Here is a 22,214-nt window from a genome sequence, read left to right on the forward strand (position 1 = left end):
ATGCAAGAAGACTGATCCGAGCGGACTTGTTGGTCAACTGGCAGCAAGAGTGGGACAACGTGGAGAAAAGAAGGTGGAACCACCGAGTCATCCCAAATGTGTCTGCTTGGGTATATAGGAAGCATGGAGAAGTGAACTTCCATTTGACGCAGTTTTTGTCCGGGCATGGATGCTTCCTGAAGTATCTACATTGGTTACGACACGCTTCGTCACCGCTTTGCCCGGAGTGTGTGAACGTGCAAGAGGCACCATGTTCACTCGGTCACACGGTCTTCGAATGCCCTAAGTTCGAAGAAGTCCGAAGGGGTATGTCTGGTATAACAGTGGACAATAACGTCGTAGAGATGTGCCACGACGAGCACATCTGGGACGCTGTCAACAGATTGGTTACGAGTATACTCTCCGAGCTGCAGAGGAAGTGGCGAAGGGACCAACAAAGTAGCGCCATTGGCTAGAACGCCGCCGTGGAACCATAAATCGGGTTTCGGGAGAAATTCAGCTGCCGGGGAGCTCTCCACCGGAGTTGACTAGATCTACCGCCGGGGACTAGTTGAGTAGTACGCGATGCAGCATCGGGTCGTTGGGGCGCCAGCGATCTCGATACTAGGCTCCACCGACACCTTACCTGGTAACTCGTGAGTAGGCTTGATCCGCCGTCGGGGACTAGATCGAGTAAACTGCGTCGGGCAGCGGGTCGTCAGTGCACCGGAAGCTATGCTCCACCTGGGATCGCTGAACAGGCCTCGGCACCTACTGGCTGTCACGTTGAATGGGTTAAGTCCACTATTGCGGACTAGATTGAGTAGATCGGGACGAAGCGGTGAGCTAAATGGCTCTCCAAAACAAGTATCGGTATCGGGATAAATCCTCCGCTGATGAATTCTTATCAGGGTAAATTCTAATTGGATGAGAGCTAATTGGCTAACGGAACAGACATCGGTACCTAGAGGAATTTTGCCGCCCGGGAATTCCCAGTCGGAGTAGAGTAGTTTCACCACCGGATAATATCCGAGAAGTCCTCGATAAAGTTGGAAGCGGCTAGTGGCATCGGAAGAAATCCTTCCATCATGGATCTTTCAGTCCAAGAGTAAGGTGAATTCACTTTCGGGGACTAACCGAGTAGATAGTGATCAAGCAGGGAGCTGAATGACTCACGAAAACAGAAGCTAACTGGCTCAGGAAATCAGTTACTAAATGGCTTACTGAGACGAGAATTAAATAGCGATGTAATAGATGGAGATGAAAAGCAAGAGAAGAGTCGAAAGCAGAAAGGCTCATAGGTCGAGCTATTTCATGGATCAAGTGGTGGTCCGATATAGCTGCGGAAAGTTCACGAGCAAAAAAGAAGTACGAAGAAAGCACCACGCCCCCTCCACGAAGTAATACCTTGATGTAGTTTGTGGGGAAAAGAGTAAGGAGTGTTTTTAGTGACTAGGCACGGAAGTGAGTGGCGAGTTTCACACAGTACCAGTACACTACAAGGGGCTTTTGAAACTTTTTAAACCTTACTACAAAAATAAACACACACACTCATACAGGGAGCAGCAGAGACACAGGGACAGGAGTTAAAAGGCTTAAACCCCCCCCCCCCCTCCCCTTCTACACCGAACCTACTGCGACTTGGAGGATATGGTGGGGTCTGGGCAGCAATGGGCTTTGTTAGACATGTAAAAAGCCATAATTCCGAACGCAGCTGCGACGAAGCGGGTTTGTTGCGCTTCTGCCAAGATCCTAAGATTTTAGTAATCATAGATTAGCAATAAAGGCCCCCTATCCCAAACGAAGTGGCAACCGACACATCAGGATCGATACCAGTATTATCCTGATTGCGGCGTACTGGCCACTGCGAACTTCAACGGACAGATCACGGATCATGAATTGGACGACGATTTTGGGCTGACAGGCGTGCTGTTCTATTCCCTGAGTAAGGAAGAATGACACCGACTTGAAATGGTGAGTGCGCCAACAGAACGGCTGCCTCCTTCCCGACAAAACTTTGGCAGGTCTCCGGGTCCGTTAAAAACTCGTCACCATTTAGTTGGAGCATTCCCGATTTTACGCCAATCCGGCTCTGAACACTACTCCCCATGAAGGATAGTGTCAACCCTTGCATGACTTCCCTGCTTCATAGATAATCATGGGATCACGAAAGGCGACTATGTACAACGAGTGAACATAGCTGCCTGGAGTTGGGATCCAATAAAACATTGGAACTCACACATATGGAGCAGGCGCGACAAATCCGTTCGCCAGAGGTAGTTTGGTGAGGTCACCACCACCACCAGTAGCTGAAGTAATTCAGCAAGAACAAGAGGAGGGAAAGCAGCAGCAACAGCCACATCAGAGTGGGATGAATTATGTCCCGCAGAATCCAAAAGTAGTGGCAGCGTAGTATTTATGGAAGAGCTCCACAAATTTGTGGTGCGAGAAACAATGACCATAAGGACATTACAATATTTACGTATATACTATACATTATTTCTACGGTTAAGTTCATTAACCCTCCGGAAGTCGCGATTATGACCCACTGAACGAGCAGCCGCTGTTGCACTAAGACGATTTCGCTAGATTTTCAGAGCAGCGTGCACTCAGTGCACTAGCGCGACTGCCGGAAGGTTAAGGAGATGGTTGTCAGAATCCGAAAGGAGATATTGTCTGCCGTGAATGAGTATGACTCGGCAACGCGAAGGGCTGATGTAGCTGAGTGAGCATTGGCGTCGGCTAAGGCTACTATCTTCCCAGTCCCACTGAAGCAGGGAAACGAGAAGCAGATTGGAATGGAGAACACGCCAGTTCCCACGACTCTAAAAAGGACAAGTACCTCGCCAGGAGACGGAAGACCAGGAGGGCCCAAGAGGCAGACACTCGAAGACGCTGTTGTTGCCGACGGAAAGGACGTCACCCAACAGGAAGAAAGCTGGAGTACCGTTGTAGGTAGAATAAACACGGGAAACAGCAAAAGCAGCAGGAAGAGCAAAACGTAGAATTGAAGACAAGGAAAACTTCTGTCTCGTCAGAAGGCGCCAAAGAGAGAATCTGTGCTCGTCAAAGCCAATGACGTACGACGTATGCAGCGCTGCTCAAGAAGATCAGGCAGGACCCGGAGCTGAAGGATTTGGGGGACAACGTGGTGAGAATCAGGCCTACCTAAAAAGGCGAGATGATCTTAGAGTTGAAGAAGGATCCCACGACTAGCAGCTCGACCTTGCGGGAGACGATTACCAACGATGGGTGAAAAGGCAGAAGTTAAAACCTTAAATCTGGAGATGGTGATTGTGTGTTAGGACCTTGATGAAATCACGACGGAAGACGAGCTGAGAAGCGCACTGAAGCAGCAGTGTAACCTGGGTGAGGTGCACATGACGATCCGGATTAAGAGGGGGTACGGAGCAACTCAGACAGCGATGATTCGTTTACCGCTAACCGCTGCCGATAAGGCACTGGAAGTAGGCAAAGTTTTAGTTGGATGGGCGAGAGGGCTATTGAGAGTCGCCCCATGAGTGAATAAACAAGTGGAGAAATGTTTCAAGTGTTTGGGCTATGGACAATTGGCAGTGGCTTGCAAAGGCCCGGATAGATCCAGGATGTGCTGGAAATGCGGGGAAACAGGTCATCGTGAGAGAGATGGCACACAAAGGTTGATGTGTATGCTTTGTACTCCAGATGACGGAAAGGACCACCATACGGGTGATTTCAAATGCCCTGCTCACAATCATTCTAACGCCGCACAGCGTTATGGTGGCCTATGACACAAACTATGTGTGACGTCGCTTTGATTTCAGAGCCGTCCTCCTGATAATGGTAACTGGGTGGCGCATAGATCGGGAACAACTGCGATACAAGTTATGGGCAGGATCCCCTTTCAAGAAGCGATAGAACGGTCATATGAGGGACTCGTGATCAACAAAATCAACGGCGTCTACGTGTGCAGCTGTCCACGCTCCACCAAGGTGAACAGTAGAGCACTTCAGCGTAATGCTGGAGCAGTTAACCGAGCAGTTGATCTGTCGGAAGCCGATAGTCATTGGTGTTGACTTCAATGCCTGGGCTGGGGAGTGGGGCAGTAGAGTAACAATACAAGAGGGTGTATTCTGCAGGAAGCTCTAACGAAGTTAGATGTACGATTGTGCAATTTAAGGTTCTGTTAGCACCTTTCGGGGAGACGGGTGGAGTCTATCATCAGCGTCACATTCCGTAGACTTTCATTAACGGCGAACATGGATTGGAGAGTATACGAAACGTATACGAATAGCGACCACCAGGCGATTCGCTACCGTATCGGTGAATGGAACCCTGCTGCAGCACGGAAAAGGATGACCGGCGAGCGAAAGTGGAAGACGAAAGCCTTCAATGAAGATGTCTTCGTTGAGGCACTTTGACTGGACAGCTGGACCGGGAACGTTGATGCGTCCGATTTAACGAGAAGGATTGTAGCGGCTTGTAGCGCCATAATGTGAAACTGGAACCAAGCAGTAGACGGCTTTCTGCTTACTGGTGGAACGAAACGCTCAGAATACTGCTTGTCTCAGAACCCGCGCGAGAGCTCAGAGAGCAGGATCGAGCCAGGTAAATAAAGCGCAAGGCGGCGTTTCGGGAAGCTAGGGCCGCTTAGATCAAGCTTGGTAAGTTAGATTGTCACAAAGAGCTGTGCCGAGAAGTAGACGCCAATCCCTGGAGGGAACACGTACCAAGTCATGATGCCGAAGGTGAACGTTAACTGAAATATGTCTGTGTAAACTACAGATAACCGTTGAGGGTCTCTTCCCAAGGCACGATACATCTGCCTTGCCACCGAAACCGTACGGCGAAGAAGAAGGAGCAAACGTGGACGATCGGCAAGTGACTGTAGAAGCATCGATGCGAGTGAAAGCCTCCGATCTGGATAGAATACCAAACATGGCGCTGAATGCTTCAATCCGGGCATATATATGGCGGACATGTTCAGAATGGTGATGCGTCGCTCCCTAGAAATAAAGATACAAAAGCTGATGTGGCTGCTAAAGACAGGGATGCCATCCGGCCTCGTATGGACATGTATGTATGCTGGGTTCACTCCGAAAAACTCCGGGAAATAATCATCCGTAACAGGCTGACGAAACGTACGGAGGGCGAGCGCGGTATGTCCAAGATGTAGTTCGGATTCTACAAAGGAGGATCGACAGTGGAGGCAAATTGGACAGTGTTCGAGAGCGCTGAGAAAGCATCTCAAATCAACGCTTCTCTCGCAATCAATTGAACTGTTTGAATTCTCTCTAAGTATTGAAACAAAAAAACTTGAAACGTTAATATGTAACTATATGTAAAAATATTTCAAAACTGCAATAATCAACAAATAAAATGACACTTGCAGTCCCGCTGCAGCGCTAATTTCACCTAGCACCATGGCCTCATATGGTCCCAAGAACACCACCGTCGTGTTAACAGTATCCCCAACTAGGTGACGAGATTCCTTCCCAACGAGTTTAACCATGGCCCTTTCATCCGAAAATCGGTACAGATCTTTCACGTCTACTTCATGCGTTTGACCAGAGAAATTGATCAGCACAATGTTGTACGGATCAAAAGCACGATCCTCGTTCTCACGAATATACCGAACTAATCCGAACACGTCGTCGTTGAACGCACGAGAACTGAACTCGCCGTGAGTGAAGAGTCGGTCTTTCCGAAGCTTCAGAACATCCACATAGAATTTGTAGGTACTGTAATCTGCTTCCTGTTGCTTAAGAAGGTTGGTCCGTCTGTACAGAGGATGCATCGGAAGCCAAGTTTTGACGGCTTTCGAAAACCCAGCATTGAATGTGTCATCCCATTGGAATGGTGTCCGCTGAGGGTCTCTGGATGCCAATTTATATCTTTCCGGTCCAAGGTTGCATCCTTGAGGATCTTTGCTATCTTCGTAGGACATGTCGCGGAAATCTTCCATACCAATCTCTTCTCCATTGTAGACTACCGCAACTCCTGGTAAGGTCATCAGAAGCAAGGCCATCCCATCGATACGTTCCCGCCCGTAACGGCTGGCTATACGAGGTTTATCATGGTTACCCAGCACCCAGTTGGCAACTTTGCCACGGGGCATGTTGTCCAACCAACGATCAATGACAAATTTAAAATCAGGTGCCTTCGATTTGTCTTCCAAATTTTCTATCATGGCAAAATTAAATGGGAAATGAGCTCTCAGCTGGGTCCCGTCGTCTGATTCGTAGTATTTCATGGTCATTGTTAAATTTGCATACGCTTCCGTCATCATTATACTGAAATCGATGAAATAGTAACAAAGTGAATAAAATATATCATTTGCCGCACTTACACTGTCTCCAATCCATTCTCCTTCACGTAGTCATCGATTAGTTTACGCCAACGGGCAATCACTTCGTACGTTTCCGGAAGATCTTTCGTATAGATGTGATGCGTATAACCATAGCTATTGGGATCTTCCGGATCGTTAATCGGCTCATTACGCAAATCTTCTACCTCGAACATATGATTGATCGCATCAATGCGGAATCCTGATGCACCTTTTCCCATCCAGAAGCGCAGAATCTCATCGAATTCCTTGATCACTGCTTCGTTCCGAAAGTTCAAATCCGGCTGTCCAATGGCAAACTGGTGAAGATAATACTCTCCCCGGCGGCCACTCCACTCCCAAGCGGAACCGTAGAACACAGATTGCTAATCATAATTGAAATATTTAAAGCTTGGCTTATAGTGTGTCCAAACACAACTTACCCAATTGTTGGGAACCAATGGGCGTCCTCCTGTTGAATTTGTCAAACCCTTATGCCACACATAGTAGTCCGTATATGGATCAATTTTCTGCTCCGACTTAATGAACCACTCGTGCTGATTGCTGGAGTGATTTGGAACAAAGTCCAGAATAATTTTGATACCAAGCGACTTAGCCTTCGTAAACAATTCCTCCAAGTCGGCATTCGTCCCAAACAGTGGATCCACCGAGATGAAATCACTCACATCGTACCCAAAATCTTCCTGTGGTGATGAAAAAATTGGACTCAACCACGTGGCCTCCACGCCGGTATCTTTCAGATATTGCAGCTTGGCTGTGATTCCTTTTACATCACCGGTCCCGTCGTCACCCGTATCGAAGAACGATCGCGGATAGATCTGATAGAATACGGCCGTTTCCCACCAGTCCTTCGTAGCGTTTTCGTGGACCGAAAGTGTGCCCGTGAGGCATAGGATCGCCAGCAGCGACCAGGTCACCTGAACTGTAATCATTGCACGACACCTAGCGAACTGATAATGACGGTCGAACAATCGGCTCGTTTTATATATAGATGATTGAGCTGATGAGAAAGGTGATTGAGAAATGACATGCAATCGGCCGTGTAGTGTTTTTGGGGTTGGGAATAATTTTGCATTTTGTGAGTGTGGTTCCTGATAAGTAGGAGGTTATCTTAGTGATAGCTAATTGTTTAGTTCTACAGTAAGTGCTGTAATAATGTGGTTGTTGAAAGCTGTGAAACTCGCGCAAGAAACGCACAACACGCGACACTGAATTCTATTTCGACAGACTGTACGGCCAACTATTAGCTTAGAGGATTGTTGGCCCGGCATAATGATCCTACTGCCAATAAAAAGTTAAACAAATTTCTTCCAAAAAACACTATTTTCACATGAAAAATTTAAATTCATAACATTAATATGAAAATTTTGATGAAAAAAATGAATCATTCAAGGACACGGCAGTTTGGATACGAACAAACTAAAAATCCTGTTTTAATCCACCTAGTGGTGCAATTGTACCTTTCTCATTTATCCAAACTGATTCCTTAGTTGTTTTTACCTTTCTCATATAGAAAGGATATGCAATCACTCTGAAAACCGACTTTTTAACCGAGGCCCGGAGAGTCGAGCCTCATATACTATTCGACTCAGTTCGTCGAAATTGACAAATGTCTGTATGTGAGTGTGTGTATGTATGTGTGTATGTGTTTTGCAAACTCACTCACTTTTCTCAGAGATGGCTGAACCGAATCGCTCAAACTTGATTTCAAATGAAAGGTATAACGCTCCCATAAGCTGCTATTGAATTTTTTGTCGATCAGACTTCCGGTTCCGGAGTTACGGGTTGAAGAGTGCGGTCACCCAGCAAATTCCCATATAAAATGGTATCACCATGATGTCCAAATGGTGTAATACATATTAAAAAGGGTGCAGCATAACTCGGTTTTGTGGGTATAGATCATGGTATGATCATTCTAAGCAGCTTTGACCACATTGGCCACCTATGACGGTTCTTGATGCCCCCAGGTATTTTCCAAGTTCGTAAGTTATTGCCACACCTTTTTCAACTTGGTTACAAATGAAAGATACAATACTCCCATAGACTGTCATTGAATTCATATCTGACATTTGGTTCCGGAGTTACAGGATGGTTATTGCGGTCACATGGGAATTTCCCATATAAACCAGTACAATCGTAATACTTCAAAGATTAAAAATTCATTTCTATTTGCAAGTCTAGGTCACATCATTTCTATTTGCAAGTATATATCACTGATGGCCAATCAAAGATTCTTTGAATATATTGTCCACTATCGACAGTTCCGGAATTCTCGTATTCTGTACGTATTCCAGAATTAGTCACATCAATTATTCGGTAATGGCTGAACCAAATCTCAAAGGGACGTTTAATATGCGGTTGGTGTGTTCCATACTCCATTAACCCTCTCAGAACTTCCCCTCATACCATCTCTTCCTACATAACCCCCCCCCCCCCTCTTTCCCACCCCTTTGACCTACATTCTCTTCATTCACCATATACATTTTTAGAGAATTTTGTCCTATAGCCATATAAAGTGAATTTGGAGTAGCTGAGCTCAAATTTGATATCGAAAAGATCGGATCAATTCATCTTATAGTGATAAATTGATTTTGTCACGCATTTTATTATATAAGTTTTGCCAATAGTTGGTGATAATACGAATGAGAAATATCCTATTTCATTATCGTCAATTGGGTTCTTGTGGATTAGATTTCAACGTACTTTAGTCAACTGTAACATATTTTTACTACAAATTTTATATCAAATGATAGAATCTAACGACAGCTATCAACTCGGTATCGTTTGTTGATTTTAATCAACGATTTTATTTGGGCTAGCTTAAATGCGGTTATTTCGTGACTGTGTTTTCGATTTAGATATAACACTTATCTTTAGAAAAAGCACACCTTTTATAATCTAGCCAAATATTAAAAGACACCTTTCCACAACTTCTTCGCTACACACTTAATTTGAACTACTGAATACAGTAAAATTTTGCTGGGGCTTTGAACAGCAAACCGTTCGGTAATCAATTCAGTAAAACAATTCGGTTACCGAACTCTCCGCAATCCGTTCTCTCCAAACGTAAAAAAATACTGGTCAGTCAGCAGTTTCCTCTGAAAATGATGACTTGACAGATGATTTGCTCTACCTGTTTTTAAATTTTTGATGAGGTTCGGTAATGTTGGTACAATTTGGTTGAGCAATTAGTCAGTATTTTACTGGATAATGTTTATGTGCCGAAAATTACAGAAGTGCTTATAAATTCAGTGAAAAATATTGCGGGTTTCAACAAATTATTCGAAAAATTGCTGAAAATTGCTAAAAAATGAAAACTTTACCGCAATTTCTTTAAACAATTTGCTGACAGCTCCGTGAAAATATCACTTTATTGTTCAAGTCGTCAACAGATATTACTCTCCGCAATACAGATCTATCTTTGTCACACAGTCCATAGCGAACTAGTCCCACCGTTTGATCACATTGTTTCTTCAAATTGATGTTCTTTGTGTGTTTCAAACAACTCGAATAATTAAAAATCATTCGATTTTATTCTGTTTGCTTCCATTTCTGGACAGCCAGTTTATAAAAGAAGCAAATGAGTGATTTTAAATCTTCCATTCTTTTCTGATCTAATACACTAATGATAACACTATTTGTGTTTTGTATGGAATTGTCACCTTCAGATTCGTCCAAATCTGAAAAAATCAGATCCGTCAAGATATCGAAAATATATTTTTTAGCTAATTATCAGCTAATAATTATTGCTGAAATAATACTATTAATGTTTGAAGTACGATTCGAAACAGCATCATCTTGAATATAACCAAACATGCTTACCATCAAGGAGTTTTTATTCTCAGGTGATACAATCCTCAAAAACGCCGATTAGCCATGTTGGTTTTAGAAACGACAGCTAACAACATTGTTTACTATTTCTCTCCATATATTTGCTTATATTTCAGGCGGTAAACAAAGTTGTTCGCTGTCATTTTTCTTCCCCGCAGTATGCTGCACGCTTACCTCACTCCTCACCTAGTTACTGCCAAAGTCGAATCACCTTATAACTCAAACCACTGATTCTTGACTGATTTTTACAAACTTGGTTTCAAATGGTAAATACAATACACCCATTGACTGAATTGAATTTCATTCGGATCTACGTTTTGATTCCGGAGATACTTCGGTTACATAGGAATTTAAACCGGAACAATGTACCGGGCATATTCCAGAACTAAAGTCACATCGGATTCGGTGATGACTGAACCCATTTTCATCAACTAGGCCTCTCTCATATCCTCTTTTACAGTTATAATCCCTTTCCCCTCCCACTCCAAGGACGTCATCGTTGACATGGTTCGTGGCAGTCGTGCCACGAACATGTGCAAAGTGTAATAAGAACGTAATAGACATTCTCAAAATTATATTGAATATAACTTGCTATTGAACAAATGAGAAAGGCACAATTACACCTGTCGAGCTCAGGATCGCTTCACGGTACATATATGCATACGTTTCAAGTTGGCTGAAAGCCTTCATGTATCAACCAGTAAATTGCTCAAGGGAGCACTATATTGAGAGTGGGCGAACTACCCAAAAATAACAAAAGGCCTCATGATAGCCGTAATTACTCATCGACGCTCGTGTCGTGAAAGATGTTTCGCTACTCCCAAGCATAATTATCTACTTATTCTCTGTGCAACTTCAGCTAGTCCAGATCGATAACGGAGTAGCAGCCAGGGGTGGTCGCACAAGCTCAAGCTCAAGCTCATGGTGTTACCAGTTTATATAAGAATTTTATGTCTGATCACACTCTTCAATCCGAAAACTCCGGAACCGGACGTCGGATCAACTAAAAATTCAATAGTAGCTTATGGGAACGTTATTTGAAACTAATTGTGCAAATCGGTTCAGTCATCTCTGAGAAAATTGTGTGAGTTTAAATGACACACACATACATACACACAGACATTTTCCGATCTCGACGAACTGAGTCGAATGATATGTGATACTTGGCTCTCCGGGCCTCGTTTAAAACGTCGATTTTTACAGTGATTGCATAGCCTTTCTTTATATGAGAAAGGCAAAAAGTGTAGAGATCGGTTGAAAACTTTTTCGATAATCGTAGTTACCGCAAAGACGTTTTTGGGAAAACATGATTTCGAGATAATCGCGTTTATAGTTTCAAGTATAATCCACGCCTCCATGAGGGAGCAAGATGAAAGATAAGAGCCTGAGCTTTAGGATAGATGAATAAAAAACCTAATTTTCGGCCGACCTCAACGTATGTAGTTCCTTAATCTAAAAACTATCATCTGCACGACATCTGGTATGTTTTGTTAGTCCATCCTGTACGTAAGTCGATCTACGTTCATGATTTCAGGAGGTTATTCACGATTTTTGTGATTGCTCTTCACGTCACCGTGCTATTTCATTCATGAGTTTTACTATCGGATTTTTCTGTCGGACAAACGGGATTTGTGTTCATGATTTCGGGATTTTAGTTGCGATTTTGGTAATTTCTATTCACGTTATCGTCATATTTTAGTTACGAGTAGAGATTAATTATGTAGATGACGACTGGTATGCGATGTTGGAGATTTTGAAGTTTACAGTCTCAGTCTTTGAAAAAAAACAAGGGTTTTTTTACTACCCGACGTTTCGGCCTTTTGGTTATGGCCTTTCTCAAGGGAAACTATAATTTTTATTAGAGAGAAAAACATTATATTTTTTTTCGAGAGTTGTCCTACTGGAGCTGTAGAGTTAGGTTTTTGGAAGGCTTCCCCGTCAGAATCATACACTACAGTTGCAGACGAGACAGGCAATGGCGCCCACTAAAACACTGCGGCCCATTGCAGCGGGCCGTGATTCTGAATGTGATATTCATTGTACGGTTCAGATATGTGCGGCCGTAGGTACTTCGCGATCGCGTGTATCATCGCGAAGGGCTCGAGAATTTATACGTTAATGTTTTCGATCGCGTGTGCATATGTACGTCGCGTGTACTGATATGTACGTGAAGAAATTCTATTTTATAACCGTGTGGCTTTCGCATATTCGCGTATGTTCTTGGCTGATTGCGCGCGGACCGTGAATCTTATACTTAATTTTTGGTGAATGAAAGAAGAAGAAAGCGAGATATCATCCATATCATCAGATTTCCCGGTGATGTTGTCATGGAAGGTATTGTCTAGTGGATATGAGCTTTTTTTTTAATAATCCTTGGGATGCTAGGACGGATGGTATTGAATTGCAGGAATTGAATCAGCGATTTCTCAGTCTCTAGTTAGGTACGTTCACCACTTCGCCATCGAGGAACTGTGATGATGTCATCACAGATTCCCAATTCTTACTACATTAAAATGGTATGGTATAATATTGTGAACCTACTGAAGTTAATGTTTTTCGCCAAAAAGTGAATGTTTCTATGTTTTTAAATAATCTTTCGCCGATGTCCAATAGAGCCGTAGCGTGCATTCGGCGAGGTTGGCCCCCGCCAAGGGCACCATTCTTATGGAGGGCACTAAAAACTTTATCTGCTTTATAAAATAAGTGAAGTTAAGTCATAAAATAAGTCAGGATAAGAGTATCATTTCTATGACACCAAAAAAATTATTGTTCGAAAGTCGAACTGAAAAAGAAAGCCAAAATAGACAGCAAAGAGGCACATAACTGAGACTCTGCCAAAGGCGCCAGAAGACTACGCTACGGTTCTGTTAGTCCAGAATAAACAACGAACAAGACAAAGACTTCAAATTTCAACAAAAGACCAAAAAAATTTCCACACTTTTTCTGCAAGTTTTCTCAGTCATAGAAACAAGGAGGGGGAACGGAAATATGGTCATGTGTAATAAAGCAGGCCACCTCATTAAAACTGTAGCAAAGATCGTAGAGTAAACTAAATCATTTCTCATCGAGAAAATAACCCCATGCCGTACCATGAAAATTGAAGTCCACCACTGTGCAAGGTATTAGTAGAAGTCTTTCTTGCTTACATACAAAGAAAAAAAATAAGTTCAGTACTAAAAATGTTTGAATCATTGGTTGTCTCACCGGGACTGGAGAACTCGTCGTTAAGCCCGGAGGCCTTGCTTCCAAAAACCGTCAACTATATGGAGAGGTGGCAACCCTACCCTGTCCTATCCTACCACCCGGCACTATCACTATACAGAGAAGATGCGGATCAGAGCTGAGGAGTAGTAGCAAATCAAACATTACCCGCAAATATTAGGATTCTATGGCTTCCAAAACCGTTTCATTCCTTCCTTTGATTTGTGGTACAGAAAGGAAAAATCAATATCTACATTAAACCAACGATAACTGCTGCTGGTGATACGGGTTTATTGTTTTCCTCTGTTATCAGACCGAACTGACCCCGAGAGTGTAGCTTCCGAAGCTTTGTTGTGCGGCCATGTGTCTCAACGATACATGGTTTCCCTATAGGAACTGTAAAAGCTGCGTCAATATTTTCCTACATTTTCCCAGTCCTATCTCAAGTCAAACAGCGATCAATCAATTCTAAGCCATGTAAGCCGACATTGAATACGGAAGACAGATTGCTCCAAAATAATTGCATTTGGATGAAAAATCAGTTTTTGAGTGAAAAATTGTCTGATATAGAGCGGACTATTTAACTGGGTATTTTTAAAGATTAATTAAATTAAGATACCTGCGGATTTTTGTAGAAGATCTGGGCTACGGCTAAAATCATCTTACCTGTAAATATAGAGAAAATAAATTTTAAGTATTTTAAATATGGTTTGTAATATTTTGTATAAAAAAACTAAAACTTTTCAAATTTGAAATAAATATTGATGGCGTCGCTGTCGGCGCATATTGGTAATAATCTATTTTTGTAATACAGTACAATAATAACATTGCTACTACACAGGTGCCCCATCTATCTACTCACCGATAACGTACGAGTACCCGTCCAGCGTGAGCACACACTTCCGTGTGGCAGGGCCGACTGGATATCTCATCGATCGGGTCAGTATATTTTTACCGGCCATCATTCTGCTGCTGAGTGGATCCGAGTTGCACTTGTGCACCGCATCCTTACAGCAGGGAACACAATCCGCACAGTCCCCGTAGCACTCGTGGCACCGAGCCAGGCCCCGTCCCCCACGGTGAACTATTTTCAACGCAGACGGCGAAGGTACGGAGCCGGCTGCCTGAGTTAACTCCTCGTCGCTGGAACTTGATTCGGCCATCTTTTGGTTTGAGCTGAAATTCGGCTCACCTTTCGGTTTCGTTGATAGATTGCTTTACCCAGAGATTGTCACATAACTTTCACTCTTTCCGGAATCCCTTTTAATTGCTTTGGGGACAAAGACATTCCATTAAAATTCCCACACTCATAACTTTTCTTCGGTTACTGACTATCAAAAGTTTTTCCACCCGGTCTTGTTTTAATTAACCTTGGACGTTCGTCAATAAAGTTTATTGAAGTGCTTTATTAATTGACACATTCCTCCCCTAGGAAAGACAAAGAAGCACAGTGAAAATGGATTTTCTCGATTTTTATTCGCCAGCACGTTTGGTTGGTCGTCGTCACGTCTTGCGGATGTACCGGATTAAGAAACTTTGACAAAGCAGGCTGTGCATTCCGGTGCAACAGCACATCATTCACGATTGCAAGAGTGACATCGTTTCTAGTTGTAGTTGTTTCCTCAACGTGCTCGAATCAATTTTTGCGCTCCCAAAGGTATGTTCGCTGTGCAGAGCTCACATTTTTTGATGACACTGACTTTCCTGTTAGCCGTAGAACATCGGAGAAGCTTGAAATGTGATATTCAAATCGTTATTTCCGGATGTAAACCTTTGTTGGATTATTTGCGTGGATTCAGATGACAGACTACGCGATTGCTTATCCAATGTTGTAAATTCACTCACTGCAGACAACTTGATTGGGCAGCTTTAATGCACTCAACATCGCTCGTCGCTCAGATATGCGTGGTTACCGTAATTCCCCACACAGCTCAACCGCATTAGGATGGTTACATCCCTACCGCGCGTAAATAGAACCGTAACCCGGACAGCTTCGGCAAATATTTGGTAACGATTTAAACGTCGATTGCGTTGACTTGGCTCGAACGTAGAACGTAGTAGCCGGCGGTCGATTGCACCTGATGATAATGCAGCAGAACACTACGATTTCAGCTTCGACTTGAGATGCACTTCACTAATTGTAGTAAAATAAAACTAATAAAATAGCTGCCATTTCGGTGGAGCGAGAATGTCTCGGAGTATCTTTGGTACTAGAACACGGTTCGCATTACTAGAATAGAGTTCAATTTCGCTTTACGACTTTGCGGATATGCTTGCAAAAGATCTATAACGTTTCACCAATAGAGCAGGGGGATCCTAGATTACTAAGGCAAATTGTTTTGATGACTAAATGAATATTTGAATATTATATGTTATGTGCCAAATTTTGAAATAATATTAGTAAAGTTGTCGCCTTGTGTTCTAACAGCCAATAATTTAAATATAAGAGTACTTATCACATATACTCAACTTCATCGTAGTTGAAGCCAGGTTGGAAAGGAATTATAGTATATAGTTACTATGATTTATTTGCCGCAAAAGTTTTACTGTATCAATTTTGTTGGCTATTTTTTATCGGCGTATTTAAGATTAACAGAAACGAAAGTTATGAAATTAGGGGACGGATAGATATTGTAGAGCGAATCAGTTATAAACGTAGAACGGAAAACAAGAGCTAAGATTTTCTTTCAGAAGGGACTTATTGCTTAAATGTATTAATTCTGATGACGTATGAAAGTTACTAAAAATCAATGAAATTTTACAAATTTCTTGGTGACAACAATTACCAAACTAAGACAATAGAATCTAAAAAAAAACAAAAATTAAGTTCTCTGTTACGTGAAACGTTATGGTACATCAACGAATTATTGATTTTGATTTTTATTATTCATTTAACCGAACATGACATTTTCTGACAGTTCCAGAAACGTGAGGTATTCTACACTACACGTTTACAAGGTGTAGGAGACGCAAAATCGGACTGAGTAGAAAAATATTAAGAGAATATTCGAACGAAGAGAATGTCGAAATTTGCTCTAAATCTTTTGATTAGGCAAGCGATTTGTGGATACGGAGAAACGGTTCTACTTACATTTTCTCGATCTGGTGTCTTGCCACTAGTAAACGTTCTGTAACATCATGCCAACTCAACTATATGATATTTTCATTTTAAATGAAACAACTTTCAAGACTGGTCCTAGCCTACCGGATCATAAAGTAGGTGATGTGGTCAGGTATGGGAAAAATACATTCAAAATTAACTCCCCTGCATTCATCTTCTGATACATCTCATGCTACCAATCGCTGTGTTTGTCTCACGAAGTAAACGCCAGGAAGTATACACTGAGCTTGTCGCAAAGCTCATTCGCGAAAGCATCCATGCAGCACTCAATTTACTCCCGTTCATTCTAAGTCGGAGAGCCTCTCATTCTTTCAATATTTTCTAAGAATGATGTTTCGATGTGAGTGAATCAGATTGGAATATTATTGCGGGCCACTCGATGAGTCTAATCTTGATTCAATCATCATCTTCAATCATTGAATCGTTCAATTGGTTTTCTATCTTTTGTAGAGGTAATGCATGAAAAGATTTTTGGTTAGAAGTGAGTAAAGCCATGTCAAGTGATCCTCGAATTTTTCGCAAAATCGCCGATCTTCATGAGGTATATTTTATTGTATAGGGATTATGGTGAATAGCTTTTGGTATAAATATTTCGTTAAAATTCCTTTTTTTCTTTAAGATATTAACCCTTAAACTTTATTGCATGATAAAATTGAAAATTTTATATCTCAAAAACTACTGAAGATAATTCAACGAATTTTTGCACACTTATGGAATGATATTTGTACTATCTTATAAAAATATTTTTACTTTATAATTGTGTGAATAACGGTATTTTGCATCTATTTAAAGTTTCCAATTGTATTTTTTCTTGTGTTCTTCACGCTAAAAAATTTCAAAACTTATGTCAAGTTATGCGGCAATCTTTCACCTTTAATAATCTGTATTGATAATTTTTCATTTTTGTTCCTATCGAGAGTTATGGAGGATTTTGTAACAGTGCGCTGTTTCAACGCACGGCCCACTTTGATACAGCCCGCGAGAACGTTCATATTGGCAACGTCGCACGTCACTACGTCAGAAAGTGCATCGTGTGGGAAGTGCGCATCGCATGACTAAAAGAAACCATATCTCTCGATTAGCGCAAAAGGGCAAACTTTTCAATACGAATTATCGAAGGTGATTTTTTCCGGATATTTTGAGATGCGTTAAATTCTTTTGACTGAACAAAAATTATAGTTGTTTAATATATTTTTTATTATTATAATTTAACGCTACTAACAATTAACATCTTTAAAAACACTTTTGTTAGTCAAAATACATCTACGTTATATCCAAATTCTTTTTTAGGCTACAACATTAATATATGAAAGTGGAAAATCTTATGTCAACAGCATTTTATTTCACGTTTTTACATTTCTTATATTATTTTCACCTTTTAACAACGATGCGTCTTTTGAAAAAAGTTTATCTAAAATCTGTTGTTCAATCGCATTGATGTTGGGGTTCTATTGCTTCTGTCAATCCTGTTAAATGGTGGTTCTTCAAGTTCTTGTAAGATATTATTTATTTTTGTCGAATTTCAATTAATCATCAACGATCTTTATTTCAAAATCATCGTTACAGTTTTCCGCATGTACCGGTTTAGTCATCGAATATTCCAGTTCAATTACTTTGGCAAACACTATAAGAAGAAAAATTAAACGTGTAAATTTTCCTATATTTTAAACGCGTTATAGAGGAACCCATTACTATAAACATGGGATGTAAAATTGAAAATTTAAGGAAAATTGTGTTTTGTTCATGTCCATATTTTCGTTGTATTTTTTGCGCCCATTACGACATATGCTACACATGTGTTGACCAAAATAATTTTTAAATTTTTCACTCCACATGGATGCCACAAAAACAAGATATGACCAACATATTTATGAAATTTTTTTAACGCAATACATCATTCGTGTGATCGACCCATATTTATAACATAAATCAATCGAATGTTTTGAGCAAATATTGTCTATCTTGAGATAATATAGCACTTCGTCGAGTTGTCTCTATATAGGTAACACCTAAGTGCGATCGAAACAAAAACGAACGTCAAAACGTTTTCTAACTCGCACTGATGCAAATTAAATGAGCGCGTAATTTAACGCGCGACCCGATGGCGCATGGCTGAAAAGTCGCTATGTGGATTTAAGAAAAGATTCACAATATACCGTGCTACCTCTCAGACAGAATCAACTGAAAATAAAACGTGGTGAAGTATGGCAATTTGCGAAAAAATATGCCAACGCAGGTTAAAACATGCCCACTACTTAACTTTGCTCATCGGCTGGCAACATCCGAGCGCACTTGTCCGAGGTATTGAGTGACAGAAAATTAAATAACTCTTGAACAATATAATAACGCTAAAGAGCATGCAGATTACTCAGAAAACATCACTTTCAATTATCCATAAAGAAAAGCTTGTCTTTTTGCTTTAATCCCGAGATGCCAATTTTGAACATGAGATACGCTCCTTCAAAGCGATGCGCATTAGGACGTTGCGACGTGCGGCGTTGCCAATATGTACGTTCTCGCGGGTTGCATCAAAGTGGGACGTGCGTTGAAAGAGCGCACTGTTACAAAATCCTCCATAACTCCTGATAGGAACAAAAATGAAAAATTATCAATACAGATTATTGAAGGTGAAAGATTTTTGCATAATTTGGCATAAGTTTTGAGCATTTTTAGCGTGAAGAACACAAGAAAAAATACAATTGAAAATTTTAAATAGATGCAAAGTACCGTTATTCACACAATTATAAAGCAAAAACATTTTTATAAGATAGTGCAAATATCATTCCATAAGTGTGCAAAAATTCATTGAATTATATTTAGTAGTTTTTGAGATATAAAATTTTCAATTTTATCATGAAATAAAGTTTAAGGGTTAATATCTTAAAGAAAAAAAGGAATTGTAACGAAATATTTATGCCAAAAGCTAATAACCATAATCCCTATACAATAAAATATACCTCATGAAGATCGGTGATTTTGCGAAAAATTCGAGGATCACTTGACATGGCTTTACTCAAGTGCAAAGGTAAAATAGCTCAAGAGGGAGGATTTTTAATTTTTACATACGCAACTTTACCGATTATCGGCTAGCGTTGCCAACTTCATTTTTTTAATCATGTTAAAGTGTTTTTACCATGTGTGTATTTATTAATCTATCTGTCTTTTGTACAGTTAAAATATTATCGTTACAGTTGAAAACTGGAAAATCCAACCAGCGACAATTTGTTTTCGCTTGTTCATTGCTAATTCACGACGTCGGGAGTAGTGTGTATTCTAGCGCAACATTATATGAAAAATGCGCCCTACTTTCGACGTGACTCCATTGTTCAAAACCAGAGAAAATACAATTGTGGTAACCACAATATTGAACAATAGTTTTGGATATTTTTTTATTTAATTCGTTTATTTGACACGGCTCAATGCGTTAGCTTAGAGGAGCCATGCTTCTTTTATATATTTACACAAAGTAAAAATTAAAAATAACAATAAATTTTATTTTTAACCTGTAAGATCCCGTGCGCGCAACTTGGTATGCGAGCAGAGATTTCTTCACGCGTCGGGAACATGTTCCTTCTTTCGCCAACTTCGGGGTCTGCTTCGTTGTTGTTTACGTCCGTATCATCATCCTGATTACTGGCATGATACTCGCAATCAGATGTTCTTCCTGGCTTCTTGCCCTTGCGGGTCACGAAAGTGAACACTCCATCCTTGGTGGTAGCTTCTTCAGTGGTGGCATTAGTTGTAGCATTTGACGCAGCTTTATCAGTTGTCATCATTGCCTGAACAGCAGCCACAAATTTGGCAACCGTTTGTGGTTCAGGTAAAGATATTGGTGCCTGTGTGTTGGTATATCTTTCTGGAGATGAGCTTTCCTCAACTGTTTCTGGGCAGGGTTGTCCGTAATGTGCCGCTTGTTCACAAAACTGGCACGTATTAGTTTGTCCTTGATATGTACAAAGAGTTCGCTGGGTAATTGTATCACCCCCTTCTGTGTTGTACTGCAGGGTAAGGTAGTAGGGAATGGGTTGGTCTACCCGCATTCTCACCACAAAGACACCATTTGAAATACTTGGGAAGTAGTTTCTCCATGTGTCCTCCGCAATAGATTCCACTACTCCGAAATTCGACATGAATCTTTTAATTGCCACTTTGCAAGTAAGTGGAGATAAATCATGTAATTTAACTTCAATATTCCCATTATCCATGTATATAGGGCTCTTGATTTCAGCGTTGTCACAAACAAGCACGTGTTTTAAGTTGTTCTGCGAAATGAATCTTTTCGCCTGGGCGAATTTTTTGAAGGTTATTAACACCGCGTGTCTGACGTGCTCAAGCTGTATGCAGGTAACTTCCGATAATCGAAGCTGCATTTTCACCTTCAGCAGATGTTCCACGTCACGAATACTTGGTCTTACGCGAAAAGACCTGAAGTCAATGGCCACTGTGTTAGGCCGAATAATCACGTTTTGTTGATGAGACTCAGTCATCTTGATAGATCACGCAAGAATAAAAATAACGGTATACTTTGTTGTTCAGACAATGCACACAAGTAACTGTTTTTTTAGTTCGCTTTGCACTGGCTCGGTCAGAAGCAGGAGCACACTGAGTAACGTGACCGATGTCTTTGATGGTTGAAAATAGACTGTTAATAGTTTTGGATATCTTGACGTACATGAAATTCAAGGTTAAAACATCCAAAAATTGTGTACGTTGCGTTTTAACGACCAAAGGGTAAATTTAAAAAAATAAATGCATCAAAACATTTAAAATCATCCCAACGGAACACCTATAAGTACTATTTAATCCTATAGTCCGTGGTATTAACATAAACAACGCTTTTGTTTAATCCTAGTCAAACCAGTTTTAAATGAAACAACCTATAATGAGACGCGATCGGTTGTTTTATTTGATCCTAAATTCTGATTGAAACCGCAAACCAGCTCAAATTCTGGATGGGCTTTCCTGGAATGAAACTATCTTTTTCGGCAACTACCGATAGAACCAACCCCATATAGGGTGTTTATATGCAAATTAAAGAGTTTAAGCAGAAAGTCGAAAGATGTCATATTAAAATCCTAGAGGGAAAATATCTTTCGAAATTATATTTTTGGTACGGGTTTAGCGAGTAGTTGCCAGCAATAGACATCTGACGTCAATAAAAATACAAAATTTGTTGAGAAAATTTTTTTGTGCCCCCACCATATATATATTTTTTAAAAGGCCTTGGAGTAGATGCCGGAAATTACTGATTATTTAATTAGTAATTAGTAATAGTCTGATAAGACTTTGAACAATCTAATAAGTCAAAAAGCTTGCGATTCGATTATTTATCGAATTATTATTTAAGGGATAATATATTTCCGTGTTAACAACATCGTTATTTTGACTGAATTTTCGAAAGCGGAACGAAAAGTTTTTCTTCCATATTTTAAAATTTACAATAAATAAAATTATCTAGCACTCGCTTCTTTTAATTGTTGCCGAAAATAAAAAACTAGCTATGCATTTACCAAATTTAGCATTTCCGATAAAGCACAAAAATGAAACGTCAATTTTTGGACAGCCATGAGAATGCACGTTTTGTAATATTGCCATGACTGAGAAACAGTTTGTTTCTGATTCAGCCAGCGGTTCTAATTGCACTATGTCTCGCTGAGTCTATCTAGCAAATTAAAGTTTAGGAAAAAATACTACATGGATGTCGCTATATTTATTGTATCCCAAAACAACGTTAAAAAGATTATTTCAAAACCCACT

The 22,214-nt window shown here is 40.7% G+C and overlaps 2 protein-coding genes across 13 annotated transcripts in view; both read right to left on the reverse strand.

Annotated features, from left to right (window-relative positions):
* Window positions 1–22,214, reverse strand: part of LOC131679398 (dual specificity calcium/calmodulin-dependent 3',5'-cyclic nucleotide phosphodiesterase 1-like) — a 796,874-nt gene that overhangs the window by 319,091 nt on the left and 455,569 nt on the right. For 2 of the 12 annotated variants that reach the window (XM_058960119.1, XM_058960118.1), the window contains exon 2: window positions 14,199–15,470. The exons of 8 other annotated variants lie outside the window; for them this stretch is intronic. In XM_058960119.1, coding sequence (XP_058816102.1) covers window positions 14,199–14,499 — 301 coding nt within the window. In that variant the 5' untranslated portion in view covers window positions 14,500–15,470. Of the gene's footprint in view, window positions 1–14,198; window positions 15,683–22,214 lie in introns of those variants that run through there. 2 more of the 12 variants (XM_058960120.1, XM_058960128.1) reach the window with 2 other exon arrangements.
* LOC131679401 (maltase 2-like) lies at window positions 5,279–7,270 on the reverse strand. The gene is made up of 3 exons (XM_058960131.1): window positions 6,727–7,270; window positions 6,308–6,669; window positions 5,279–6,251 (listed from the first exon to the last, which is right to left on the reverse strand). Exons 1-3 carry the CDS (start codon window positions 7,234–7,236, stop codon window positions 5,294–5,296), a joined length of 1,830 nt encoding a protein of 609 aa, XP_058816114.1. The 5' UTR covers window positions 7,237–7,270; the 3' UTR covers window positions 5,279–5,293.

The sequence above is a fragment of the Topomyia yanbarensis genome, chromosome 2 (assembly GCF_030247195.1).
Source record: "Topomyia yanbarensis strain Yona2022 chromosome 2, ASM3024719v1, whole genome shotgun sequence".
NCBI classification, from domain to species: domain Eukaryota; kingdom Metazoa; phylum Arthropoda; class Insecta; order Diptera; family Culicidae; genus Topomyia; species Topomyia yanbarensis.